Source organism: Echiichthys vipera (genome assembly GCF_963691815.1).
Source record: "Echiichthys vipera genome assembly, chromosome: 16".
NCBI classification, from domain to species: domain Eukaryota; kingdom Metazoa; phylum Chordata; class Actinopteri; order Perciformes; family Trachinidae; genus Echiichthys; species Echiichthys vipera.
The window spans coordinates 28,795,063-28,818,303 of record NC_139841.1 but is presented as its reverse complement, the minus strand read 5'-3'; the positions used below and the strand labels follow the sequence as shown (position 1 = coordinate 28,818,303).

The 23,241-nt window shown below is 48.3% G+C and overlaps 2 protein-coding genes across 2 annotated transcripts in view; one reads left to right on the top strand and one right to left on the bottom strand.

The window, feature by feature from the left end:
• The window catches only part of vcanb (versican b), a 30,579-nt gene extending 10,419 nt beyond the window's left edge, over positions 1 to 20,160 (top strand). The window contains 10 exon segments of the mRNA XM_083929537.1: positions 853 to 1,644; positions 5,889 to 6,076; positions 6,162 to 7,560; positions 10,113 to 10,226; positions 10,320 to 10,433; positions 13,968 to 14,126; positions 15,227 to 15,309; positions 16,669 to 16,813; positions 18,599 to 18,781; positions 18,869 to 20,160. Of these exon segments, the coding sequence (XP_083785663.1) occupies positions 853 to 1,644; positions 5,889 to 6,076; positions 6,162 to 7,560; positions 10,113 to 10,226; positions 10,320 to 10,433; positions 13,968 to 14,126; positions 15,227 to 15,309; positions 16,669 to 16,813; positions 18,599 to 18,781; positions 18,869 to 19,104 (3,413 nt within the window). The 3' untranslated portion in view covers positions 19,105 to 20,160.
• Positions 1 to 23,241, bottom strand: part of acads (acyl-CoA dehydrogenase short chain) — a 358,028-nt gene that overhangs the window by 96,365 nt on the left and 238,422 nt on the right. The gene's annotated exons all lie outside the window — the stretch shown is intronic.

The following is a 23,241-nucleotide window of genomic DNA, read 5'->3' as shown; positions in this document are numbered from 1 at the left end:
CCTCGTTAGCAACCTCATTAAGTCTTCACCCTCGTTAGCAACCTCGTTAAGTCTTCTCTACCCTCGTTAGCAACCTCATTAAGTCTTCACCCTCGTTAGCAACCTTGTTAAGTCTTCTCGACCCTCGTTAGCAACCTCGTTAAGTCTTCTCTAACCTCGTTAGCAACCTTGTTAAGTCTTCTCTACCCTCGTTAGCAACCTCGTTAAGTCTTCTTTACCCTCGTTAGCATCCTTGTTAAGTCTTCTCTACCCTCGTTAGCAACCTCGTTAAGTCTTCTCTACCCTCGTTAGCAACCTCGTTAAGTCTTCTCTAACCTCGTTAGCAACCTCTTTAAGTCTTCTCTACCCTCGTTAGCAACCTCGTTAAGTCTTCTCTACCCTCGTTAGCAACCTTGTTAAGTCTTCTCTACCCTTGTTAGCAACCTCGTTAAGTCGTCTCTACCCTCGTTAGCAACCTCATTAAGTCTTCTCTACCCTCGTTAGCAACCTCGTTAAGTCTTCTCTACCCGCCTTAATTACCTCGTTAAGTCTTCTCTAAGTCTTCCATGACGATGGCTCTAAATACTTAATACCCACGAGCCTTAGCAACCGTTGCTACGTAGGAGAGGCTCATCACGAATGCTAAAGCGACTTAACACTTAACAGTTTAACACTGATCATCTTCTGATCGTTGACCTTGGATGGGCTCCGTCTAAAGTAAACTTAATGTCATCCATGAGGTCATTTCTTCCAGAATCTTCCGGCGGGTTCACAGAACCACGAGTGACCAGAGAACTGGATCCAGGATCCATGTTACTGCAGTCACATTGGTAACGTTCATGGTCTCATCTTCTCTGTTTCCTTGTCTCACAGCCAAACTCCCAGAGCCGACGACCACGAGTCCACCGCCGACCCCGGCTGAGTCCAAACCTGACAGCCCCACAGACGCTCCCCACACTCCATCACCCGGACCGCTCTTCGTCCCCGAAAGAGCTGAAATTCTGTCTGCGGCCCAGTACCCACCCACAGCGTCACCAGTCCAACACACCTCCCCTCACACTGGGACCCCCGTTTCCACGCCAGACGACTACGACCTTCCAGCTTTTGACCCTAACAGAGTAGAGTCGGTACCAGCTGTGGGGAACGTTTTGCTCCCCATGCAGCTCCCTCCTTTACCCACCACCCGCGTGCAGCCCTCACGACTTGACATCTCCCACGGGGGAGAGGACGGAGGCCAGGCGGCGTCAGGCCGAGGCGAGAGCGGCGGCGGCAGCAGCGGGGAGGGAGGAAGCAGCGACGACGGCCCGAGCGGAGCCGAGGTGGTGGGAGCGGTGGTGACCCCGACACCGGCGTGGGTGGAGACCACATCGATGCCGTCAAAGACTCCGGAGAGCTCCCCTGAACGCGTCACCCCTGGACCCGGAGTGGCGGTGGAGACCACATGGAGACCATCGCAGCCTGGAGGGGTGACCCCAGAATCCCAGGGCACCAGAGACGGGGGACAGACGCCCGCGGTGGTTTTTAAAGAGGACGTCACGGCTGGAACTACGTCAGCGTTTGACCTCGACCAGTCGCCAGCCGTCCCTGCAGACGGGGACTCTTCAGCCAAACCACCTTTCCACCTCATCATCGTTAACTGGCAGGACCAGAATCAAAATGAGTCGGGTGAGTAAAAGCTGTAACATGTGAGTGACCACGTACGTCATTTCATGTTCTTTGTGGCATTTTGTGTGGAGTTCGTCATCAGACTTTTGGTCGCACCGACCCAAACGTGTTCTCATGAACAGGTCCGTACCGAATACTACAAATGGTGATTCCTATTCCTATGTAAAAACACGCTGACAGACCCCAGGACCGGACCGGAGGTCAAAACACGTTAAACCAGAAGTGCAACAACGCACAAAAAACAATGTTACGTTACCGATTTGGCCGACAAAAAGTCACAGTTAGGGCGCCCTCCCACTGTGCCTCCGTCCCGTGCCCCGAGCTTTAAGGTCCTTGTCCCCCCCTCCAGGCAATGTGTACAAGCACGAGCGTGCGCATGTGTACGAGCATGAGCACGAGGCCTACGGCGGCTCTGAGGTCATTTCCTGTGCGCCTGTTGGGACGTAGAAAAAAGAAGGAGGGACCATGCGCGGACATTTCAAACAATGGCGGTGAAAGGTTCACGTTGGTGTGATGCGGAGGTGGAGTGTTTACTGCAGATTTGGTCGATGAAAAGATTCAAAAACAGTCGACAAGACGCACAAAAACTCCGAGGTCTACGGAAAGATCTGGAAACAAAGCCACGCATCGCCATGACGTCATCAATGCGTGTGACGTGTTACGGCGTGATGACGTATAGGCAGCAAGAAGCATTCTCCGAGGCCCAGGTAGTGTGAGTACAAACGGGCCTGGAGGGGGGGACAAGGACCCTAAAGCACGGGGCACGGGACGGAGGCACAGTGGGAGGGCGCCCTCAGAGCTCAGAGTTAACGCTCTTCAGACCACCGGCTGTGAGTCTCTGTGAGAAACACACGTGTGATGATTCCTGAGACCAGGATGTGTTTACAAAATGCTGAGCTTCAAAAATTGGCGGAGCGAAGACGAGTGACTTCATAAGTTTCCACATCTGGCTCCTCTGTCAGTGAGAATCTGTCAGCGTGCGAAACACAAACGGGAACAAATCTGCTGCGTTTCCTGCGTACGACAAACAAACAACAAACAACACGACGCAGATGAAAGCGGAGCCTCTGACAGCAGGACGCCACACACACACGAGCTCGCTGACAGACCCACGGCGTGAGATGTGAGAAGGATGGTTACGAAAGATGAGGAGGGGGAAATGAATCAGAGCCAACATGAGATGGAGCTCAGCCGAGGTCAGACAGAAGAGGTTTCTACGGTAACCGCATTAATACTGGTGTCACGGGTGTCAAACATGCGGCACGGGGACCAGAACCGGCCCACTGGAGGAGTTCTGCGTCAGTTTAATAATGAAAATGTGACAAAGAAGAAGAATGTGTGTGTGTGTGTGTGTGTGTGTGTGTGTGTGTGTGTGTGTGTGTGTGTGTGTGTGTGTGTGTGTGTGTGTGTGTGTGTGTGTGTGTGTGTGTGTGTGTGTGTGTGTGTGTGTGTGTGTGTGTGTGTGTGTGTGTGTGTGTTTGCGTTTGCGTTTGCGTGCGCCTGTGTGTGTGTGTGTGTGCGGCTGTGTGTGTGTTCGCCTGTGTATGTGTGTGTGTGTGTGTGTGTGTGTGTGTGTGTGTGTGTCTGTGCCTCTGTGCATGTGTGTGTGTGTGTGTGCGCCTGTGTGTGTGTGTGCGCCTGTGTGTGTGTGTGTGTGTGTGTGTGTGTGTGCGTGTGTGTGGGCCTGTGTGCGCGCCTGTGTGTGTGCGTGTGTGTGTGTGCGCCTGTGTGTGTGTGTGTGTGTGTGTGTGTGTGTGTGTGTATCAGTAACAGTATAACTTTATTTCTCCTCAGTTCCTCAGTGAAACAGATGATTTTGATTTATTTTAACAACAACAAGAAAACATTTACGAGACATTTGGTTTAAAACGTGCAAAGAAACCCGAGACAAATTGATTTCCCTGCTTTTATTCAACAATATAAAACAAAAATCATAAAATCAATAAAAGAGGAAATGAATCATAACAGGATAAAATAATATTAGGTTGTTGACACAGTAAAATGCATGTGAGCGTGGATCCAGTTCTGGTTCTGACTGCAACAGAAATCTTTAAGTGTCATTAAAAGGACATTTATTTTTATTTATTTATTATTTAAGTGTGTGCGTGTTGCTCTCCCGACTCTTTAGATGTTAAAACATTAAGACAAGAATTGGTTACAAGAAGCTGGGAGGAGGCCTCGGGGAAGACCCAGGACCAGGTGGAGAGATTAGATCTCCACACTGGCCTGGGAACGCCTCAGGATCCCCCAGTTAGAGCTGGTTAATGTGGCCCGGGAAAGGGAAGTTTGGGGTCCCCTGCTGGAGCTGCTGCCCCTGAGACCTGATCCAGGATCAGAGGCTGGAGCTGCTGCCCCTGAGACCTGATCCAGGACCAGAGGCTGGAGCTGCTGCCCCTGAGACCTGATCCAGGATCAGAGGCTGAAGCTGCTGCCCCTGAGACCTGATCCAGGATCAGAGGCTGGAGCTGCTGCCCCTGAGACCTGATCCAGGATCAGAGGCTGGAGCTGCTGCCCCTGAGACCTGATCCAGGATCAGAGGCTGGAGCTGCTGCCCCTGAGACCTGATCCAGGATCAGAGGCTGGAGATGAGATGAGATGACCAGTGAAACCTGGGCCGGAGGACCAAACCGGTTTAAACTTGACCTGAGGACCAAACCAGTCTAAACTGGGCCGGAGGACCGAACCGGTTTAATCTGGGCGCACCATCAGTTCACTCCGTCTTCCTGTTCCCTGCAGCAGTGACGTGATGTAGCTCCAGTTCTATGACGACGTGCTCGGCCTGAATATCTGACGGAGACGACCTGCTGATGTTTTCCAGAGTAAACGTACAGACGTGGAGGAAGAACCGTGTTCAGTGACAGTGAAGCCACACACACTCACGTCACAGCGCCCATGTGTGTGCTCCACGTGGTGCCGTCCTGCAGCAGGGTTAGGGTTGCACAGGTGATGCATCATCACATAAAGCAGCGTGAGGCGACTCACTGTTTCCACGGACGGAGGAAATGAGGAAATGATTTTTGGGCGTTTCTAATGAAACCTAATGTGAGTTCAGTCACACGGAGGCAGTTTGGGTGAACTCGTAATCCGTTAACAGCGGGCGCCGAAGTCCCACGTGTTTGTGTCACGATAGACTGAAGCTTCCGCGTGGAGCGTAAAGTCCTCATGAAGAGACGCCGCCTGACCTTCGTCATGAACATCGTGTGAACGTAACCGTCCAAACGTGCACGAACCGTCCAAACAGACCTTCACAGTCACGCTTCTCACTGTTTCTCACTCTTGGATCCAGAAGAAACACATGGAACGGTAGAGAGACACGGATCAGTACCAGAACGCACTCCGCCCTCGTTGGTTCACGTCCGATACAACAAACATCTGCATCATTTTTACAAAGCAACTAAGCTGTACCGAACCAGTTTAAACTGGCCTGAGGACTGAACCAGTTTAAACTGGTCTGGAGGACCAAACCAGTTTAAACTGGTCTGGAGGACCAAACCAGTTTAAACTGGTCTGGAGGACCGAACCAGTTTAAACTGGGCCTGAGGACTGAACCAGTTTAAACTGGGCCTGAGGACTGAACCAGTTTAAACTGGGCTGGAGGACCAAACCAGGTTAAACTGGGCTGGAGGACCGAACCGGTTTAAACTGGACTGGAGGACCAAACCGGTTTAAACTGGTCTGGAGGACCGAACCGGTTTAAACTGGACTGGAGGACCAAACCGGTTTAAACTGGTCTGGAGGACCAAACCGGTTTAAACTGGTCTGGAGGACCAAACCGGTTTAAACTGGACTGGAGGACCAAACCGGTTTAAACTGGTCTGGAGGACCAAACCGGTTTAAACTGGACTGGAGGACCAAACCGGTTTAAACTGGTCTGGAGGACCAAACCGGTTTAAACTGGACTGGAGGACCAAACCGGTTTAAACTGGTCTGGAGGACCAAACCGGTTTAAACTGGACTGGAGGACCAAACCGGTTTAAACTGGACTGGAGGACCAAACCGGTTTAAACTGGTCTGGAGGACCAAACCGGTTTAAACTGGACTGGAGGACCAAACCGGTTTAAACTGGTCTGGAGGACCAAACCAGTCTAAACTGGACTGGAGGACCAAACCGGTTTAAACTGGACTGGAGGACCAAACCGGTTTAAACTGGACTGGAGGACTGAACCGGTCTAAACTGGACTGGAGGACTGAACCGGTTTACGGCGACACTTCTGACCTGACTTTGTCTGCTTCCTGTTCTCCAGTGGACCAGATCCTGGACATCCTGAACCAGCCCGGGTTGGGCATCGACGGCTCCCTCTTCCCCCAGATCACCGACCTTTCACAGGCCACCGGTGAAGCGGTTCAGGGCAGCGGAGACGCCGACGCCCTGGACGCTGTTTCTCCCATCAACGCGCCGCCGGGCGTCAGCTTCGTCAACGGGAAACACGAGGTGACTGTTGTCCAGGTTCAGTTCTGGTGTTAGACCCAGGACCTGATTAGGTTCTGATATTAAAACCACTTCTCTGATCTTTCAGGTGACGTTTGAGCCGGAGCTGCCGGAGGAGGCCAGAGGAGACCAGTTTGAGACGGCCACGCCTGTGAAGGTCGACCAGGTGGAAGAGGAAGAGACGGAGGAGGAAGAGAAGGAGGAAGAGGAGAAGGAGGAGAGCGTGACTCCCTTTGACTACAGCGCCATAGAGGTCCAGACGGAGGACACGCCTCGGGACACGGACTCGGACATGGACTCGGACACGGACTCAGACCCAGAGGGAGGCACGACTCAAGGACCCGGTGATGAGACAGAGACGAGAACCGCCACCACGACCCCGTCATCATCATCATCACCTTCATCACCTTCATCACCATCATCACCTTCATCACCTTCAACACCATCATCACCATCATCACCATCATCATCACCATCATCATCACCATCACCTTCATCACCAGCACCCACCACAAACCGCGGTGTCTCCCCGCCCGTCACCTACGAGGACGCCACTGCTGAGGAGGGCGCCGCTACGCCGGAGGGCTCCGCTTACGACGCTCCGCCCACGCCGGCGGCGGGTAGCCAGTCGGCCGTCATGACCGACGAGACAGAACTCGGCGGCACGGAGCTTCCCACTCTCATCCCGGACACACGGTCGCCGAAAACCACCACCGCACAACCCCAGATGGAAGACTCTGAAGGGTCCGCCTCCGGGGAGGACGAGGCTTCAGGACAAGACCCACCGGAGACGCCCGGCTTCACCAGCACGCCGCCACCGATCCACTCCTCCCCCCACACCCAGAAGCCTCAGACGACCACAGACGCGCCTGTAGCTGCACCGGCCGTTGACCCGGTGACCGAGGCGGGCTCAGGTGCAGGGCAGCTGTCCGGAGAGGAGGAGGAGGGGGTTTCTGGGGAGCAGGGTGGTCTCGTTGACCTCCCCGCAGAGGTCACTGTGACGGTTTTACCAGATGTGGCAGCCGTGAGCTTTGGAGACCAAACCACGCTCACCGCAGATGTGACCTCAGCACCCAGCACACCAAGACACGCCTCCCTGCCCTCCCTCGCCACCGCGGACGATCAGAAACATCACGCTTTTACCACAGAGGCTGCACCCGTGACCCCCGACCACCACGCCGCTCCCACCCCCGAGCTCTACGGAGTCCAGTCTGGGCAGTCCACCACGAGCTCTACGCAGACGACCCGCTCCACCACTTCACCCCTGTACACTTTCGAGCACGGCGCCCACTCCGTCCCCCCGTGGGCTCTGATCCCCGACCCCGCTGCCACCCCTCTCCCCGAGGAGGAGGATTTTGTGGACTACGACAAGGAGACGGCCCCTCTTCTGCCGCAGTCGCTCCCTCGGGCGCCAGGAGAGACTCTGAGCACAGAGGAACCAGAGAACGCCACGCTCTCTGTGGAGGCCAGCACCGTGGACGTCACAGGTACATGAGCTCCAGTGTTACACACACTCCTTAATGATGTGATGCAAAACCACCACAAAAAGATGCAAAATGACTAAAAATAGATGCAAAACCACCACAAAAAGATGCTAAATGACTAGAAATAGATGCAAAACCAGCACAAAAGATGCAAAATGACTAAAAATAGATGCAAAACCACCACAAAAAGATGCAAAATGACTAAAAATAGATGCAAAACACCACAAAAAGATGCAAAATGACTAAAAATAGATGCAAAACCACCACAAAAAGATGCAAAATGACTAAAAATAGATGCAAAACCCGCACAAAAAGATGCAAAATGACTAAAATAGATGCAAAACCAGCACAAAAAGATGCAAAATGACTAAAAATAGATGCAAAACCAGCACAAAAAGATGCAAAATGACTAAAAATAGATGCAAAACCACCACAAAAAGATGCAAAATGACTAAAAATAGATGCAAAACCAGCACAAAAAGATGCAAAATGAGTAAAAATAGATGCAAACCACCACAAAAAGATGCAAAATGACTAAAAATCGATGCAAAACCACCACAAAAAGATGCAAAATGACTAAAAATAGATGCAAAACCACCACAAAAAGATGCAAAATGACTAAAAATAGATGCAGAACCACCACAAAAAGATGCAAAATGACTAAAAATAGATGCAAAACCACCACAAAAAGATGCTCAATGACTAAAAATAGATGCAAAACCACCACAAAAAGATGCAAAATGACTAAAAATAGATGCAAAACCAGCACAAAAAGATGCAAAATGAGTAAAAATAGATGCAAACCACCACAAAAAGATGCAAAATGACTAAAAATCGATGCAAAACCACCACAAAAAGATGCAAAATGACTAAAAATAGATGCAAAACCACCACAAAAAGATGCAAAATGACTAAAAATAGATGCAAAACCACCACAAAAAGATGCTAAATGACTGAAAATAGATGCAAAACCACCACGAAAAGATGCTCAATGACTAAAAATAGATGCAAAACCACCACAAAAAGATGCAAAATGACTAAAAATAGATGCAAAACCAGCACGAAAAGATGCTCAATGACTAAAAATAGATGCAAAACCCGCACAAAAAGATGCAAAATGACTAAAATAGATGCAAAACCAGCACAAAAAGATGCAAAATGACTAAAAATAGATGCAAAACCAGCACAAAAAGATGCAAAATGACTAAAAATAGATGCAAAACCACCACAAAAAGATGCAAAATGACTAAAAATAGATGCAAAACCAGCACAAAAAGATGCAAAATGAGTAAAAATAGATGCAAACCACCACAAAAAGATGCAAAATGACTAAAAATCGATGCAAAACCACCACAAAAAGATGCAAAATGACTAAAAATAGATGCAAAACCACCACAAAAAGATGCAAAATGACTAAAAATAGATGCAGAACCACCACAAAAAGATGCAAAATGACTAAAAATAGATGCAAAACCACCACAAAAAGATGCTCAATGACTAAAAATAGATGCAAAACCACCACAAAAAGATGCAAAATGACTAAAAATAGATGCAAAACCAGCACAAAAAGATGCAAAATGAGTAAAAATAGATGCAAACCACCACAAAAAGATGCAAAATGACTAAAAATCGATGCAAAACCACCACAAAAAGATGCAAAATGACTAAAAATAGATGCAAAACCACCACAAAAAGATGCAAAATGACTAAAAATAGATGCAAAACCACCACAAAAAGATGCTAAATGACTGAAAATAGATGCAAAACCACCACGAAAAGATGCTCAATGACTAAAAATAGATGCAAAACCACCACAAAAAGATGCAAAATGACTAAAAATAGATGCAAAACCAGCACGAAAAGATGCTCAATGACTAAAAATAGATGCAAAACCACCACAAAAAGATGCAAAATGACTAAAAATAGATGCAAAACCACCACAAAAAGATGCAAAATGACTAAAAATAGATGCAAAACCAGCACAAAAAGATGCAAACTGACTAAAAATAGATGCAAAATCACCACAAAATGATGCAAAATGACTAAAAATAGATTCAAAACCAGCACAAAAAGATGCAAAATGACTGAAAATAGATGCAAAACCAGCACAAAAAGATGCAAAATGACTAAAAATAGATGCAAAACCAGCACAAAAAGATGCAAAATGACTAAAATAAGATGCAAAATCACCACAAAAAGATGCAAAATGACTAAAAATAGATGCAAAATCACCACAAAAAGATGCAAAATGACTAAAAATAGATGCAAAATCACCACAAAAAGATGCAAAATGACTGAAAATAGATGCAAAACCAGCACAAAAAGATGCAAAATGACTAAAAATAGATGCAAAATCACCACAAAAAGATGCAAAATTACTAAAAATAGATGCAAAACCACCACAAAAAGATGCAAAATTACTAAAAATAGAAAAATTACTTAAAGACGACTCTTTGAATGTAGGGGGCCTCTGACAGCTCTGTGCCCAGGGGCCCGTTGTCTCTGGATACGTCCGTGTTGTCACTGGTGTAACCTGAATCTCTGTGTCTGTGTAGATCTGCTGCCCTGCTCTCTCCCCGTGTGTCAGAACGGAGGCTCCTGCTACAAGAAAGGAGCTCAAACCGTCTGCGTCTGTGCACCTGGATACACCGGGCAGCTGTGTGAAACAGGTGCGTACACACACACACACACACACACACACACGCTGACCTCTGCACTGACAGATGGGTGATGTGGACTCATGTGTTCCCGTGTGTCTGCAGATGTGGATGAGTGCCAGTCGAACCCGTGTCTGAATGGAGCCACCTGTCTGGACGGAGCGGCCTCCTTCACCTGTCTCTGCCTGCCCAGCTACACCGGAGAGCTCTGCGAACAAGGTGAGCTGCACCGGAGACACACCGCAGAGAATAGACACGGACTGGGTCTCCTCTTTACACACACACACACACACACGCCCGCTCTCTGATCACTCAAGTTATGGGTCCATGAACAGTGTTCAAGGTCATAAACTGGGTCTGACTGGAAACGCTCAGAGCTGAATGAGAAAAAGAACCAGAACCATGAGTCCAGTGACTCACAATAACCATAAAGAGAAGAATGCCTCTGTATCAGCTCAGTGACCTCTCACAGCTCGTCTGAACCTCGGAGCGTCTCTGAGCTGCTGAGTAACCACAGAAACATTGGACGAGAGGCTGGAGCTCATCCGCAGAGCAGCCGACGCCCTGCGAGCGCTCCACGCTGTCAGGACGCGTGACGAAGACTCCAGACTGCACATCGTATCCACCTGACGTGTGCGTGTGCGTCTGCGTCTGCGTCTGCGTCTGCGCGTGCACACACTCTTACTTCTGTGTTTGTTCTTTATTCAGAAGTCGAACGAGGAGGAAGGTGGAGCAGCTGGAAACACACGCGGTCGTAAACGCTCGTCACAGTTGCTGCTCCAGTTCTGTGCACGTCATCGTTTCACACAGTTCATGAGCGCACGTTCAGATTTTTATGTATGTGACAGTTTTGGGAAAATCACATATGAAGTTGAGAGTCTGTGGGTGGAGCTGGAGCGCTTGATTAACGGTGCACACACACCGGACCCTGGGGATGGGAGTCGAGAACCGTACTCGTACACCTCCAAGTTTATTCATTCCTTTTAAACGATGTCATCGTGTTTTGTGACTGCTGGACATTTTAAAACAGATGCTACAAGAAGGAGTCATGGTGGAGAGGAAGAAACGCTCCACAGCGTGGTGTTAAAGGGAAATGATGCAAAATGACTAAAAATAGATGCAAAACCACCACAAAAAGATGCAAAATGACTAAAAATAGATGCAAAACCAGCACAAAAAGATGCAAAATGACTAAAAATAGATGCAAAACCACCATAAAAAGATGCAAAACGACTGAAAATACATGCAAAATGACTAAAAATAGATGCAAAACCACCATAAAAAGATGCAAAATGACTAAAAATAGATGCAAAACCACCACAAAAAGATGCTAAATGACTAAAAATAGATGCAAAAGGACTCAAAACAGATGCCAATCTCATGCGTCAATGCTGCTGGAAACTTGCTACAAGAAGGAGTCATGGCGGAGAGCAAGAAACGATCTACAACGTGGCGTTCTAATAATATTATCTCGCGGGTTTTACTTTGAAAAACCTGAAATATTAAATATAGTATAGTATATTTCATCTCCACTGTACAGACTCAGATAATGAAACAGTGAAACTTGTGCAGGAATCAATATCGAACCGTGCCGATAAGCAGACTTGATAATGGCGTTGGTGTCGTTCCCGTCCCTACGAGACGCCGACGCTCTCTGTTCTTCGGGGACGCCGGCGTTTCGTGGCTCCTCATCGTCTCAGAAGTCTCCGGTCGTTCTTCGTCTTCCTCGTCCGTCCTCGGCTGCAGGAGAGAATCAGAAGTGGAAATCCCCGCACACACACATTCCTGTTGTGCAGGATGTTTCCATGCGCCTGTGTGTGTGTTTGTGTGTGTGTGTGTGCCTGTGTGCGTGTGTGTGTGTGTGTATGTGTGTGCCTGTGTGTGTGTGTGTCCTGATGCAGCTGTCCTCTGTCAGTGGAAACAAACCCGATCGTTTCTCTGTGATTCAGACAGAAAGTGTTTGCAGCTGCGGCTTTGAGTCACTGAGACGTCGGCTTTCATCCTCTGGACGAAGTCGCGTCGCTGTCCCAGATTAAAGGCCCAGAGGCCCCGAGGCCTCACCTGAGCCTCCAGGTGGACTCGTTAGGACGAGACGGGTCGACGAAAACTAAAGCCCCGAAACCACGACGGAGACTTTCCATCACGACTTCACTGTGAACGCTCTGATACAGAACACGCTCTGTTTACTGAGAGAGCACCACTGATTACACGGCTTAAAGTCAGCGTGTGTGTGTGTGTGTGTGTGTGTGTGTGCGTGTGTGTGTGTGTGTGTGTATGTGTGTGTTTGTGTGTGTCAGGGCTCATTCAGGGACTCGTCTTCATCCTCCAGCTGCAGGAATGAACTGTTCGAAAGTTGTTTTGCTGCAGCAGCTTCATTGTTGCAGCAGCACGGCTCAGATCAACTGTTCGTTGGCATCGTTATGTTTTGGATCAAATCATAAAAGTAGACTGAACCGTTTGTGTGTGTGTGTGTCTCTGTGTGTGTGTGTGTGTGTGTGTGTGTCTCTGTGTGTGTGTGTGTGTGTGTGTGTGTGTGGGTGGTTTAAAATGTCCTCTAGGAACCAAAACGTGTGCTAAAGTATGTTCTAGGAGCATAAACGTGTGTTAAAGTGTCCTCTAGGAGCATAAACGTGTGTTAAAGTGTCCTCTAGGAGCATAAACGTGTGTTAAAGTGTCCTCTAGAAGCATAAACGTGTGCTAAAGTGTCCTCTAGGAGCATAAACGTGTGTTAAAGTGTCCTCTAGGAGCATAAACGTGTGCTAAAGTGTCCTCTAGGAGTATAAACGTGTGTTAAAGTGTCCTCTAGGAGCATAAACGTGTGTTAAAGTGTCCTCTAGGAGCATAAACGTGTGTTAAAGTGTCCTCTAGGAGCATAAACGTGTGTTAAAGTGTCCTCTAGGAGCATAAACGTGTGTTAAAATGTCCTCTAGGAGCATAAACGTGTGTTAAAGTGTCCTCTAGAAGCATAAACGTGTGCTAAAGTGTCCTCTAGGAGCATAAACGTGTGTTAAAGTGTCCTCTAGGAGCATAAACGTGTGCTAAAGTGTCCTCTAGGAGTATAAACGTGTGTTAAAGTGTCCTCTAGGAGCATAAACGTGTGTTAAAGTGTCCTCTAGGAGCATAAACGTGTGTTAAAGTGTCCTCTAGGAGCATAAACGTGTGTTAAAGTGTCCTCTAGAAGCATAAACGTGTGTTAAAGTGTCCTCTAGGAGCATAAACGTGTGCTAAAGTGTCCTCTAGGAGCATAAACGTGTGTTAAAGTGTCCTCTAGGAGCATAAACGTGTGTTAAAGTGTCCTCTAGGAGCATAAACGTGTGTTAAAAGTGTCCTCTAGCAGCATAAACGTGTGCTAAAGTGTCCTCTAGGAGCATAAACGTGTGTTAAAGTGTCCTCTAGGAGCCTAAACGTGTGTTAAAATGTCCTCTAGGAGCATAAACGTGTGTTAAAGTGTCCTCTAGGAGCATAAACGTGTGTTAAAAGTGTCCTCTAGGAGCATAAACGTGTGCTAAAGTGTCCTCTAGGAGCATAAACGTGTGTTAAAGTGTCCTCTAGGAGCATAAACGTGTGTTAAAAGTGTCCTCTAGGAGCATAAACGTGTGCTAAAGTGTCCTCTAGGAGCATAAACGTGTGTTAAAGTGTCCTCTAGGAGCCTAAACGTGTGTTAAAATGTCCTCTAGGAGCATAAAAGGGTGAACGTGACCGAGAGGGAAGAACTTCTCTACCTGAATCCTCTGTGTCCTCCTCTCTCTGCAGACACGGAGGTGTGTGGCTTCGGCTGGCAGAAGTTTCAGTCTCACTGTTACAAGTACTTCACTCACCGCCGCACGTGGGACGCCGCTGAGAGGGAGTGCCGGCTGCACGGCGCCCACCTGGCCAGCGTCCTGTCGCAGGAGGAGCAGCACTACATCAACCGTGAGTCCGTGATGGTGACGACATGACGTAGCTCTGTAAATCACTTATTTCAGTGGGTTTCCTCTAAACAGGTTGTTAAATATGTCATAACTTCTCATCCCCGCACGTTCGAATGAGGCCACGCCCACTTAGCAAACAGGAAGTGCCTCCTTTCACCCCATTGGCCGGACTCGAGCCGTCAGCACTAGAGTTTCAGCGTCTCTTTAAAATGAAACACAGTGTCAAGTGAAAACACGTGTTGCTGCAAAACAAACACTTTGACGCTTCAGTGGGTCGTTAGGAAACTCATAACCATACTTCCCATGATGCAACTGCAGAGCTGGAGCGACGTCAGACCCCAGGAGCTGAAGCCCTGATGTTGACACTTTAGGTTTTTCCATTGATGACGTGAACTTTACGACCTTTAAAGCCTGTAAAAGCTTCACTGCTGTTTTACGGGCCGGAGAGAAGAAGCACTTTAGGAGAAGAAGAGAAGCCGCAGATGTCGGCTCTCAGATTTTACAGCGGAGGACAAAGTTTAAACACTTGATTTACACAGATTACATTAAAGGTTGAGTCTGTAGAATCAGCACAACAGCTCCATCTAGAGCCTCCAGATCATCGTCTCAACAACAAAAAAGAAGTCCAGCAGTGGGGTTGCCAGGTTGGTCAGACCCGGCCCAGTAGCTCCAGGAGACCGGAGTCTGTTTGAGCCTGTTTGAACCCGTCCCCTCCAGAAAACCACAGCATCAAAACAAGGATTAGAGGAGTTTCACTGACAGTTAGCGTTAGCCGTTAGCGTTAGCCGTTCCAGCTAAGTGCAGATGAAAGTGATGTTAGCATCAAGGAGCAGCGTAGCCATGTGGGCGTGCGTTTGAATGGCGTTCCTCTCCTTTCTCTCAGTCCATGGAGTGAATGCTCGGCCTATAGTGACTCTGGTTGTTGCCCGTCTCCGCTCACTCAGCTGCTGGGACAAAGAACGCCCCCTTCACTGAGGCTCCCAAGCAGCTGCATGATTGGCTAACTCCTTTGCTGCGGAGCGTGTTGTGCGGACGGAGAGTTTCTTGATATCTGTTGAAGTGAACGTGTGTCCTTAATAAGAGACTGTGTCCCGTGTGCAGGTCTGGGCAGCGATTACCAGTGGCTCGGCCTCAACGACAAGATGTTTGAGAGAGACTTCAGATGGACCGACGGCAAACCCATGGTGAGAACCGCCTCTAGGAGCATAAACGTGTGCTAAAGTGTCCTCTAGGAGCATAAACGTGTGCTAAAGTGTCCTCTAGGAGCCTAAATGTGTGCTAAAGTGTCCTCTAGGAGCATAAACACGTGCTAAAGTGTCCTCTAGGAGCCTAACCATGTGCTGAAGTGTCCTCTAGGAGCATAAATGTGTGTTAAAGTGCCCTCTAGGAGCCTAAATGTGTGCTAAAGTGTCCTCTAGGAGCCAAAGGTGTGCTAAAGTGTCCTCTAGGAGCCTAAACGTGTGTTAAAGTGTCCTCTAGGAGCCTAAACGTGTGCTAAAGTGTCCTCTAGGAGCCTAAACGTTTGTTAAAGTGTCCTCGGAGCATAAACATGTGCTAAAGTGTCCTCTAGGAGCATAAACGTGTGCTAAAGTGTCCTCTAGGAGCATAAACGTGTGTTAAAGAGTCCTCTAGGAGCATAAACGTGTGCTAAAGTGTCCTCTAGGAGCATAAACGTGTGTTAAAGTGTCCTCTAGGAGCATAAACGTGTGCTAAAGTGTCCTCTAGGAGCATAAACGTGTGCTAAAGTGTCCTCTAGGAGCATAAACGTGTGTTAAAGTGTCCTCTAGGAGCATAAACGTGTGCTAAAGTGTCCTCTAGGAGCATAAACGTGTGTTAAAGTGTCCTCTATGAGCATAAATGTGTGTTAAAGTGTCCTCTAGGAGCATAAACGTGTGTTAAAGTGTCCTCTAGGAGCATAAACATGTGCTAAAGTGTCCTCTAGGAGCATAAACGTGTGTTAAAGTGTCCTCTAGGAGCATAAACGTGTGTTAAAGTGTCCTCTAGGAGCATAAATGTGTGCTAAAGTGTCCTCTAGGAGCATAAACGTGTGTTAAAGTGTCCTCTAGGAGCATAAATGTGTGCTAAAGTGTCCTCTAGGAGCCTTAAAGTGTCCTCGTCAGTGGTGAGGACGTGCTGTATGTGCCCTTTTTTCCTTTTCGCCCCTGCTCTACAGAAAGTCCGTGTACGCCCCTGTATAAATACAACAATGTAATAACAATAATAAGTGAAACACAACATTGCTGAACAGCTTTTGTCTGTGTTTCGTCTGCACAAACACACACACACACACAGTTTGTACGTCAGCTGTTGGAGCGTGCGGGCTGAAATGTGACACTTGCGAGACTCTGCAGACACAGAGACGCAGCGGAGGAAATGTTCTGTGCATCGCGTCCTTCGTTCCTCTCGTCTCCTCCCGGGGAGAACCGTGGGCGGCGGTCCTGATGTGACGCAGCAGTGACCCAGTTTTGATACACGGTGCACTCAGGAATGTCCTTGAAGCAGTAAAGTGTGTGTTCATTGGGTGTTTGCGTGCGTTCTGACAGCAATACGACCACTGGAGACCCAACCAGCCCGACAGCTTCTTCCAGTCAGGGGAGGACTGCGTGGTGATGATCTGGCACGAGGGGGGGCAGTGGAACGACGTGCCCTGCAACTACCACCTGACCTTCACCTGCAAGAAAGGGACAGGTGCACACACACACACACACACACACACACACACACACACACACACACACACACACACACACACACACACACACACACACACACACACACACACACACACACACACACACACACACACAGTTGGATCAATGACAGATAAGGTTGTTTAACAGATAGATTTAAAAATACAATAAAGGTGAATTTCAACTGCAGTTGGTCAAAGCTTTAAAAAGTCATGTTTCCAAGTTATGAATCATGATTTTGTTTTGTTATTTTCATGTAAATTAATTTGTCATTACCCTTTAAAATACCCAAGTTGAGTGAATCTACAAATTATTTGGTTTTCTGTCTGATTGTCATACATACTGATTTAATCCTGTGTCCTTTAAACTCACGGTTTTGCATCTACTTTGCTTATTTTACTGTAAATTGCATAAAAAAATATGCAAACGTAAACAAAAAGCCACTAACTTCAGCTGACCCCCATCAGTGAAGAACTTAGGAACATCCTTTTACTGTTTGGTCTCCGTTCTGTTCTCAAACTGACGTCCGTTCTGGTCCAGACCCGACCGACGTCACAGAACAGCTCCCTCGGTATCTGGTGCATTCATGTCCGACGGCTGCTCTCAGTTCAGCGGCTGCTCTCAGCTGCAGGTCTCACAGCGCAGACTTTGTCTTTTAAGAATCCCCATAAACTAAAGTCCAGTGGTGCGAGGTCTGGTGAACGTGGAGGGTGTTCATCGAAACCTCTTCCTAAATGATCTCGGCACTTCAACTGCGTCTTTATTCCTCCAGTAGCGTTTAAGAATGAACGTCCTTCCTTCAAAGTTTAGTCTGGCTGCCATCTTTATTTCCAACGGGCGCAGCAGTGAATGTGAATGTGGATTAAGGGCGCCCTCCCACTGTGCCTCCATGCCGTTCCCCAGCACGTGTCACGGCTAAAGTCTGGTTCCTTTGACCAGTGTGAGTGCAACCGTACCACGTCTAGGAGCGGCACGCTTGCCGTCCACGGCCCGTTTGGGAGAGGTGGGCTTTAGTAAAGCACGTTTGCACGTGTACGAGCACGAGCGTGCGCACGTGTACGAGCACGAGCGTGCGCACGTGTACGAGCACGAGGCCTACGGCGGTTCTGAGGTCATTTCCTGTGCGCCTGTTGGGACGTAGAAAAAAGAAGGAGGGACCATGCGCGGACATTTCAAACAATGGCGGTGAAAGGTTCACGTTGGTGTGATGCGGAGGTGGAGTGTTTACTGCAGATTTGGTCGATGAAAAGATTCAAAAACAGTCGACAAGACGCACAAAAACTCCGAGGTCTACGGAAAGATCTGGAAACAAAGCCACGCATCGCCATGACGTCATCAATGCGTGTGACGTGTTACGGCGTGATGACGTATAGGCAGCAAGAAGCATTCTCCGAGGCCCAGGTAGTGTGAGTACAAACGGGCCTGGAGGGGGGGACAAGGACCCTAAAGCACGGGGCACGGGACGGAGGCACAGTGGGAGGGCGCCCGAAGTGTTTTAATCGTTTCTCTTCTGGACTTTTTAAATGTTATTGGACAAAACGGATCAAATTCTCTTGGGGGTTATGGCGCTTAAAAAAATAGATTTATTGATTCACAGACGTCTCTTTCTCCATGTATGTCAATGAAAAGGTTCTTTAGGACCCCCTGGCATCACATGACCGACATGGAAGTTGTAGTTCCCCCGGTTCCACTGGTGCACGTCCTCATGTCCACATATCCAATCACAGGACGTGTTCTCGCCAAACTCAATAACTATTAAATGTAACTCTGTGTTCTCCTTCAGTCTCCTGTGGGCAGCCCCCTGTGGTGAAGGACTCTCGCATGTTCGGGGCCTTGAAGCCTCGCTACGAGATCAACACCCTGCTGCGCTACCACTGTAAACAGGGCTTCATCCAGAGACACGCCCCCACCATACGCTGCCGCGCCAACGGCCACTGGGACACGCCCAAAGTCACCTGCACGAGCCGTGAGTGTTCGAACTTCCTTCCACGAGTTTGCTCGACATTCAGAAGTGTTTTCACCTCTAACGCTTCTTTTCCATCCGTTCTCTCAGCCGCCACCTACCACAAGGCGTTCCCTCTGCGGCGCCGCAACCACCAGAGCGGCGAGCAACAAACCCGGCACCATAACGACCACGTCCACCGCACCGTCAAGAGTCAGCAGAAACACGGCGAGAGCCAAGAGCAGCAGCAGTACAGTTACAACATCTTTCAGAGCCTCTGGGGCCCGTTCCAGCGGGAGAAGAGGCAACAGCAGCAAACGCACGCCGAGGACCCGATGAGACACTGATTGGGGTTCGCGGGTCTGTAAGGTTAGCTTGGCGCCGGCGGCCAAACACAGCGGGCTGCCTGCGTCGACCCGGAGGCATGGATAGACAGAGAGACGCACTGGACTGTCTATCTATGGCTCTCTAAAGGACGAGGGGCGTGTTTTCACCAGAACGCGGTCCCCGAACAAACCCTCCAGGATTCGAACCGTAACACTCGTGAGAAGGTAGTTTCATTTGTAAAGTTTCGCAGCCTCATTATACAAAGGGTGGCGCCGTAACGTCTTCACCGTGCGGTCCTCTGAATGCATCATCGGAGAGTCGTCAGCTCCACGCCGTCGCCTCATTTCCACTGCAGGGTTCTGCTCCGCTGTCGGTCCCGGGTGCTGTCCTCCATCTTGTTTCCTCCTGCAGATATTTTCCTTTCACTGTCGGCGGCTTTCATCCGCAACCTGTGTACCGACCCGTTCTCATCCAAACTCGTCACTTGCGGATGCTCAATTACGCCAAAAACACACCAAGCAGCAGTGGCGAAGTAACGCTCACCATTCTGTCCCGCCCACTTTTTAGTGGCCCAATCAAATCCCTCTTTTAACTAACCCGACTCCTCCGGATGATTGAGTCTCCAGGTTCTCCTGGTCTCAGCAGATCCATCTGAACTCTGGTTCAAAGATCTTTGTGAAGGGGTGAAAATCCTGGTTTCTGATTGGATAAACCATCTGTCTGTCACCAACATACGGGCCAAACCAACCAATCAGATGAGTGAAGCGTGTGACGTGCTAACAGCGTGTGACGTGCTAACAGCGTGGAGGCAAAGCTCAGAAAGGAAACAACATGTGGGTAAAGGAGATTTTCCCTTTGTGTTTAACGTGAATTAATCCAGAGAACAAAGAGTTAGTGAGCGGCTCGCTCCATAGCTGCTCATCTCATCCGTGGAAGCCTCCATGTTGTTTACACTCAGTCTCTTCTGTTTCACATCAATCTGCCACGAAAACAGGAGCCTTAACGTGTGTTAAAGTGTCCTCTAGGAGCCTAAACATGTGTTAAAGTGTCCTCTAGGAGCCTAAACGTGTGCTAAAGTGTCCTCTAGGAGCATAAACGTGTGTTAAAGTGTCCTCTAGGAGCATAAACGTGTGCTAAAGTGTCCTCTAGGAGCCTAAACGTGGTTTAAAGTGTCCTCTAGGAGCCTAAACGTGGTTTAAAGTGTCCTCTAGGAGCCAAAATGTGTGTTAAAGTGTCCTCTAGGAGCATAAACGTGTGTTAAAGTGTCCTCTAGGAGCATAAACGTGTGCTAAAGTGTCCTCTAGGAGCATAAACATGTGTTAAAGTGTCCTCCAGGAGCATAAACGTGTGTTAAAGTGTCCTCTAGGAGCATAAACGTGTGTTAAAGTGTCCTCTAGGAGCATAAACGTGTGTTAAAGTGTCCTCTAGGAGCATAAACGTGTGTTAAAGTGTCCTCTAGGAGCATAAACGTGTGCTAAAGTGTCCTCTAGGAGCATAAACGTGTGCTAAAGTGTCCTCTAGGAGCATAAACGTGTGTTAAAGTGTCCTCTAGGAGCATAAACGTGTGTTAAAGTGTCCTCTAGGAGCCAAAACATGTGCTAAAGTGTCCTCTAGGAGCATAAACGTGTGCTAAAGTGTCCTCTAGGAGCATAAACGTGTGCTAAAGTGTCCTCTAGGAGCATAAACGTGTGTTAAAGTGTCCTCTAGGAGCATAAACGTGTGCTAAAGTGTCCTCTAGGAGCATAAACGTGTGTTAAAGTGTCCTCTAAGAGCATAAACATGTGTTAAAGTGTCCTCTAGGAGCATAAACGTGTGCTAAAGTGTCCTCTAGGAGCCTAAACGTGTGTTAAAGTGTCCTCTAGGAGCCAAAACGTGTGTTATAGTGCCCTCTAGGCCCAATTTCCATAGCTGCTCATCTCATCCGTGGAAGCCTCCATGTTGTTGACACTCAACAGTCTCTTCTGTTTCACTTCAATCCACCAAAGAAACCAACGCTGATTGGTTCAAACTGCTCAAACGTCTCCAGACTGATCAGGACGGACACAGGGGGGTGTCTTTTAACTGCACCCCCGCTCAAATGTTTGGTTTCTTCCTAGAAACTCGACATCGTTTTGACTTTTCAGGCCTTTTTCCGTAGCTGGATTTAATTTTCAGTATCCTTAAAAATAAATGAGGACAGAGACGGTGAGACAGTGGCTTCAGCTGCGTCTCCAGCAGTGATGAAACTCACGTCTCTGTTCTCAATAACGGCGCCTGCTCTCTTTGCCATTTCAACCAGCTGACAGTTTGTAGGGACAGGGACTCGACCCGTGGACTCTTCTACGAGCTGATTGGCTGTTGGAACAGGCGACATGTAGCACGCTATTGCACCAGCTGCAGGAGACGCCATCAGACGGTTTGAGTGGAGACGAGACGGGTCGGTTCACACTGCCGCAACTCTCTAAAACGGTTTCGTCTTGTGCCGAATCTTCGGTCTGAACTGGGCTTTAGAAAGTCGAGTAGTTTCTGCGGGACGCCCCGTGTGGTGCTGGCGGCGGTTCGGTGGTCTGCAGGAGTTCGGACCTTCGGCCGGGGCGGTGAAAACGCTGAACCGTGCAGTGGAAATGAGGCTCGTGTCTCCTGAGGATCTGAACGCATCAGTGAACACGCTGTTGGAAAGGTTCCCTGTGGAGTTTGAAGGAGCTCGTTAAGACACAGACGATCCGGACAGGAGGCGCAAAAGTGGCGTCGCGTTCTCGCTTGTTATCCCACGTGTAGACGAGCGTCTTTGGGGGGAAATCTGCGTGCACACGGGGACTCAAACGTGTGTCTTTAAGCCCAAAACACGCTGTCGCCGTGTTAACGAGAGGCACATCTGATCAAATACTCTGAGGGGTTCAGGTGCGAGCGCTGCGGTGTGAACGGGGCGTACGTTCAAACTCCACAGGGGGCCTTTACCTCTGGACACACACACACGTCTCACCTTCAAACCCTCCCTGACACAGCCGTGGTTTCTTTGTATCCAGAGCTCGTCGTAGTTTTGATCACTTTAAATTATTATCACACGTTTCCCACTCTGTCCACTTCCTCTCTGTCGCTGCTGCTGCTTTGGTCATGACCCGTTTTACCGGCTGTTTTCCCCGAGTGTTGATTTTTGTACAAAATATTTTAGCTGAGAAGGAAGAGAGGAGTTTATAAAGAGTGGCACACGGAGCTGAAGAGGAGATTATCCAACACTGTCTCCTGAAAGTTAGATCCACACGCAACTAAAGTGCGTTCTCTGATAATAACGTTCACCAAGATCTGCCTCAGTTTTTGCTTAAATTTGCTCTTACACTGCTGAAAAGTTGAACTCGCGTGCTAGGGGACCCTCATTTGCATGAGTAAACGACTCCGACAATCCCCCCAAAAAGGGCGTGAGGCTGCAGGGCCGTGTGCAAAACGCCCACACACACAAATGAGAAAGAAGAGTCGAGAGAACGACGTCCAAACGAACACTTACTTCAAACTTACAAGGCTCCAAAACGGAGGAACTCCTGCAGGAAGTGAAGGAAACAGCCGTCGTGTTTCGCAGCGATTGTAAATATGAACAAATGTATGAAACCTGCCTCAGATGTCGTGTGCGTCTGTGCTGCAGGAGGGTTTAACCTGTTTCCCCGTCACTCTTCAGTTGTTTTATTCAATAAAGGCTAAAAAAAAAGTCCAAAAATCATCTTGAACAAAAGACAAGCCTTCTTCAGGTCGTGTTTATTTAACTTAAAAGACCATATAGCTTTGTAAAATGATGAAAATAAATATTTAAAAGAATATTATGAATGCTAAAAATATTATTAAAAGTAAATACCTTTAATATTATGCAACTGTATAATTGAAGAAAATGCATTTAGCTTCTGTAAAAAGATGTCAGCACTCAAATATGAGTAAAAGTGCCCTCGAGTGTGAGAACAAAACCACAAACGAAAGGCAGTGTTAAGTTCTTTGCAAATAATCCATGGAGACAACTTTTAAACGGAGAAATCCAGGAGTGGCTAACAGTGATTAGCTCGGGGCAGCACGTTGAAGGCATTCAAAGGTCTTTTTTAACCACTAATGCTGCTGAAAATAACAGCAAACCTCTGCAGCAGCATGAGAAGAGTCCCTACACACACAACAAAGCAGCAACAGCGTAGTTAGTGAAG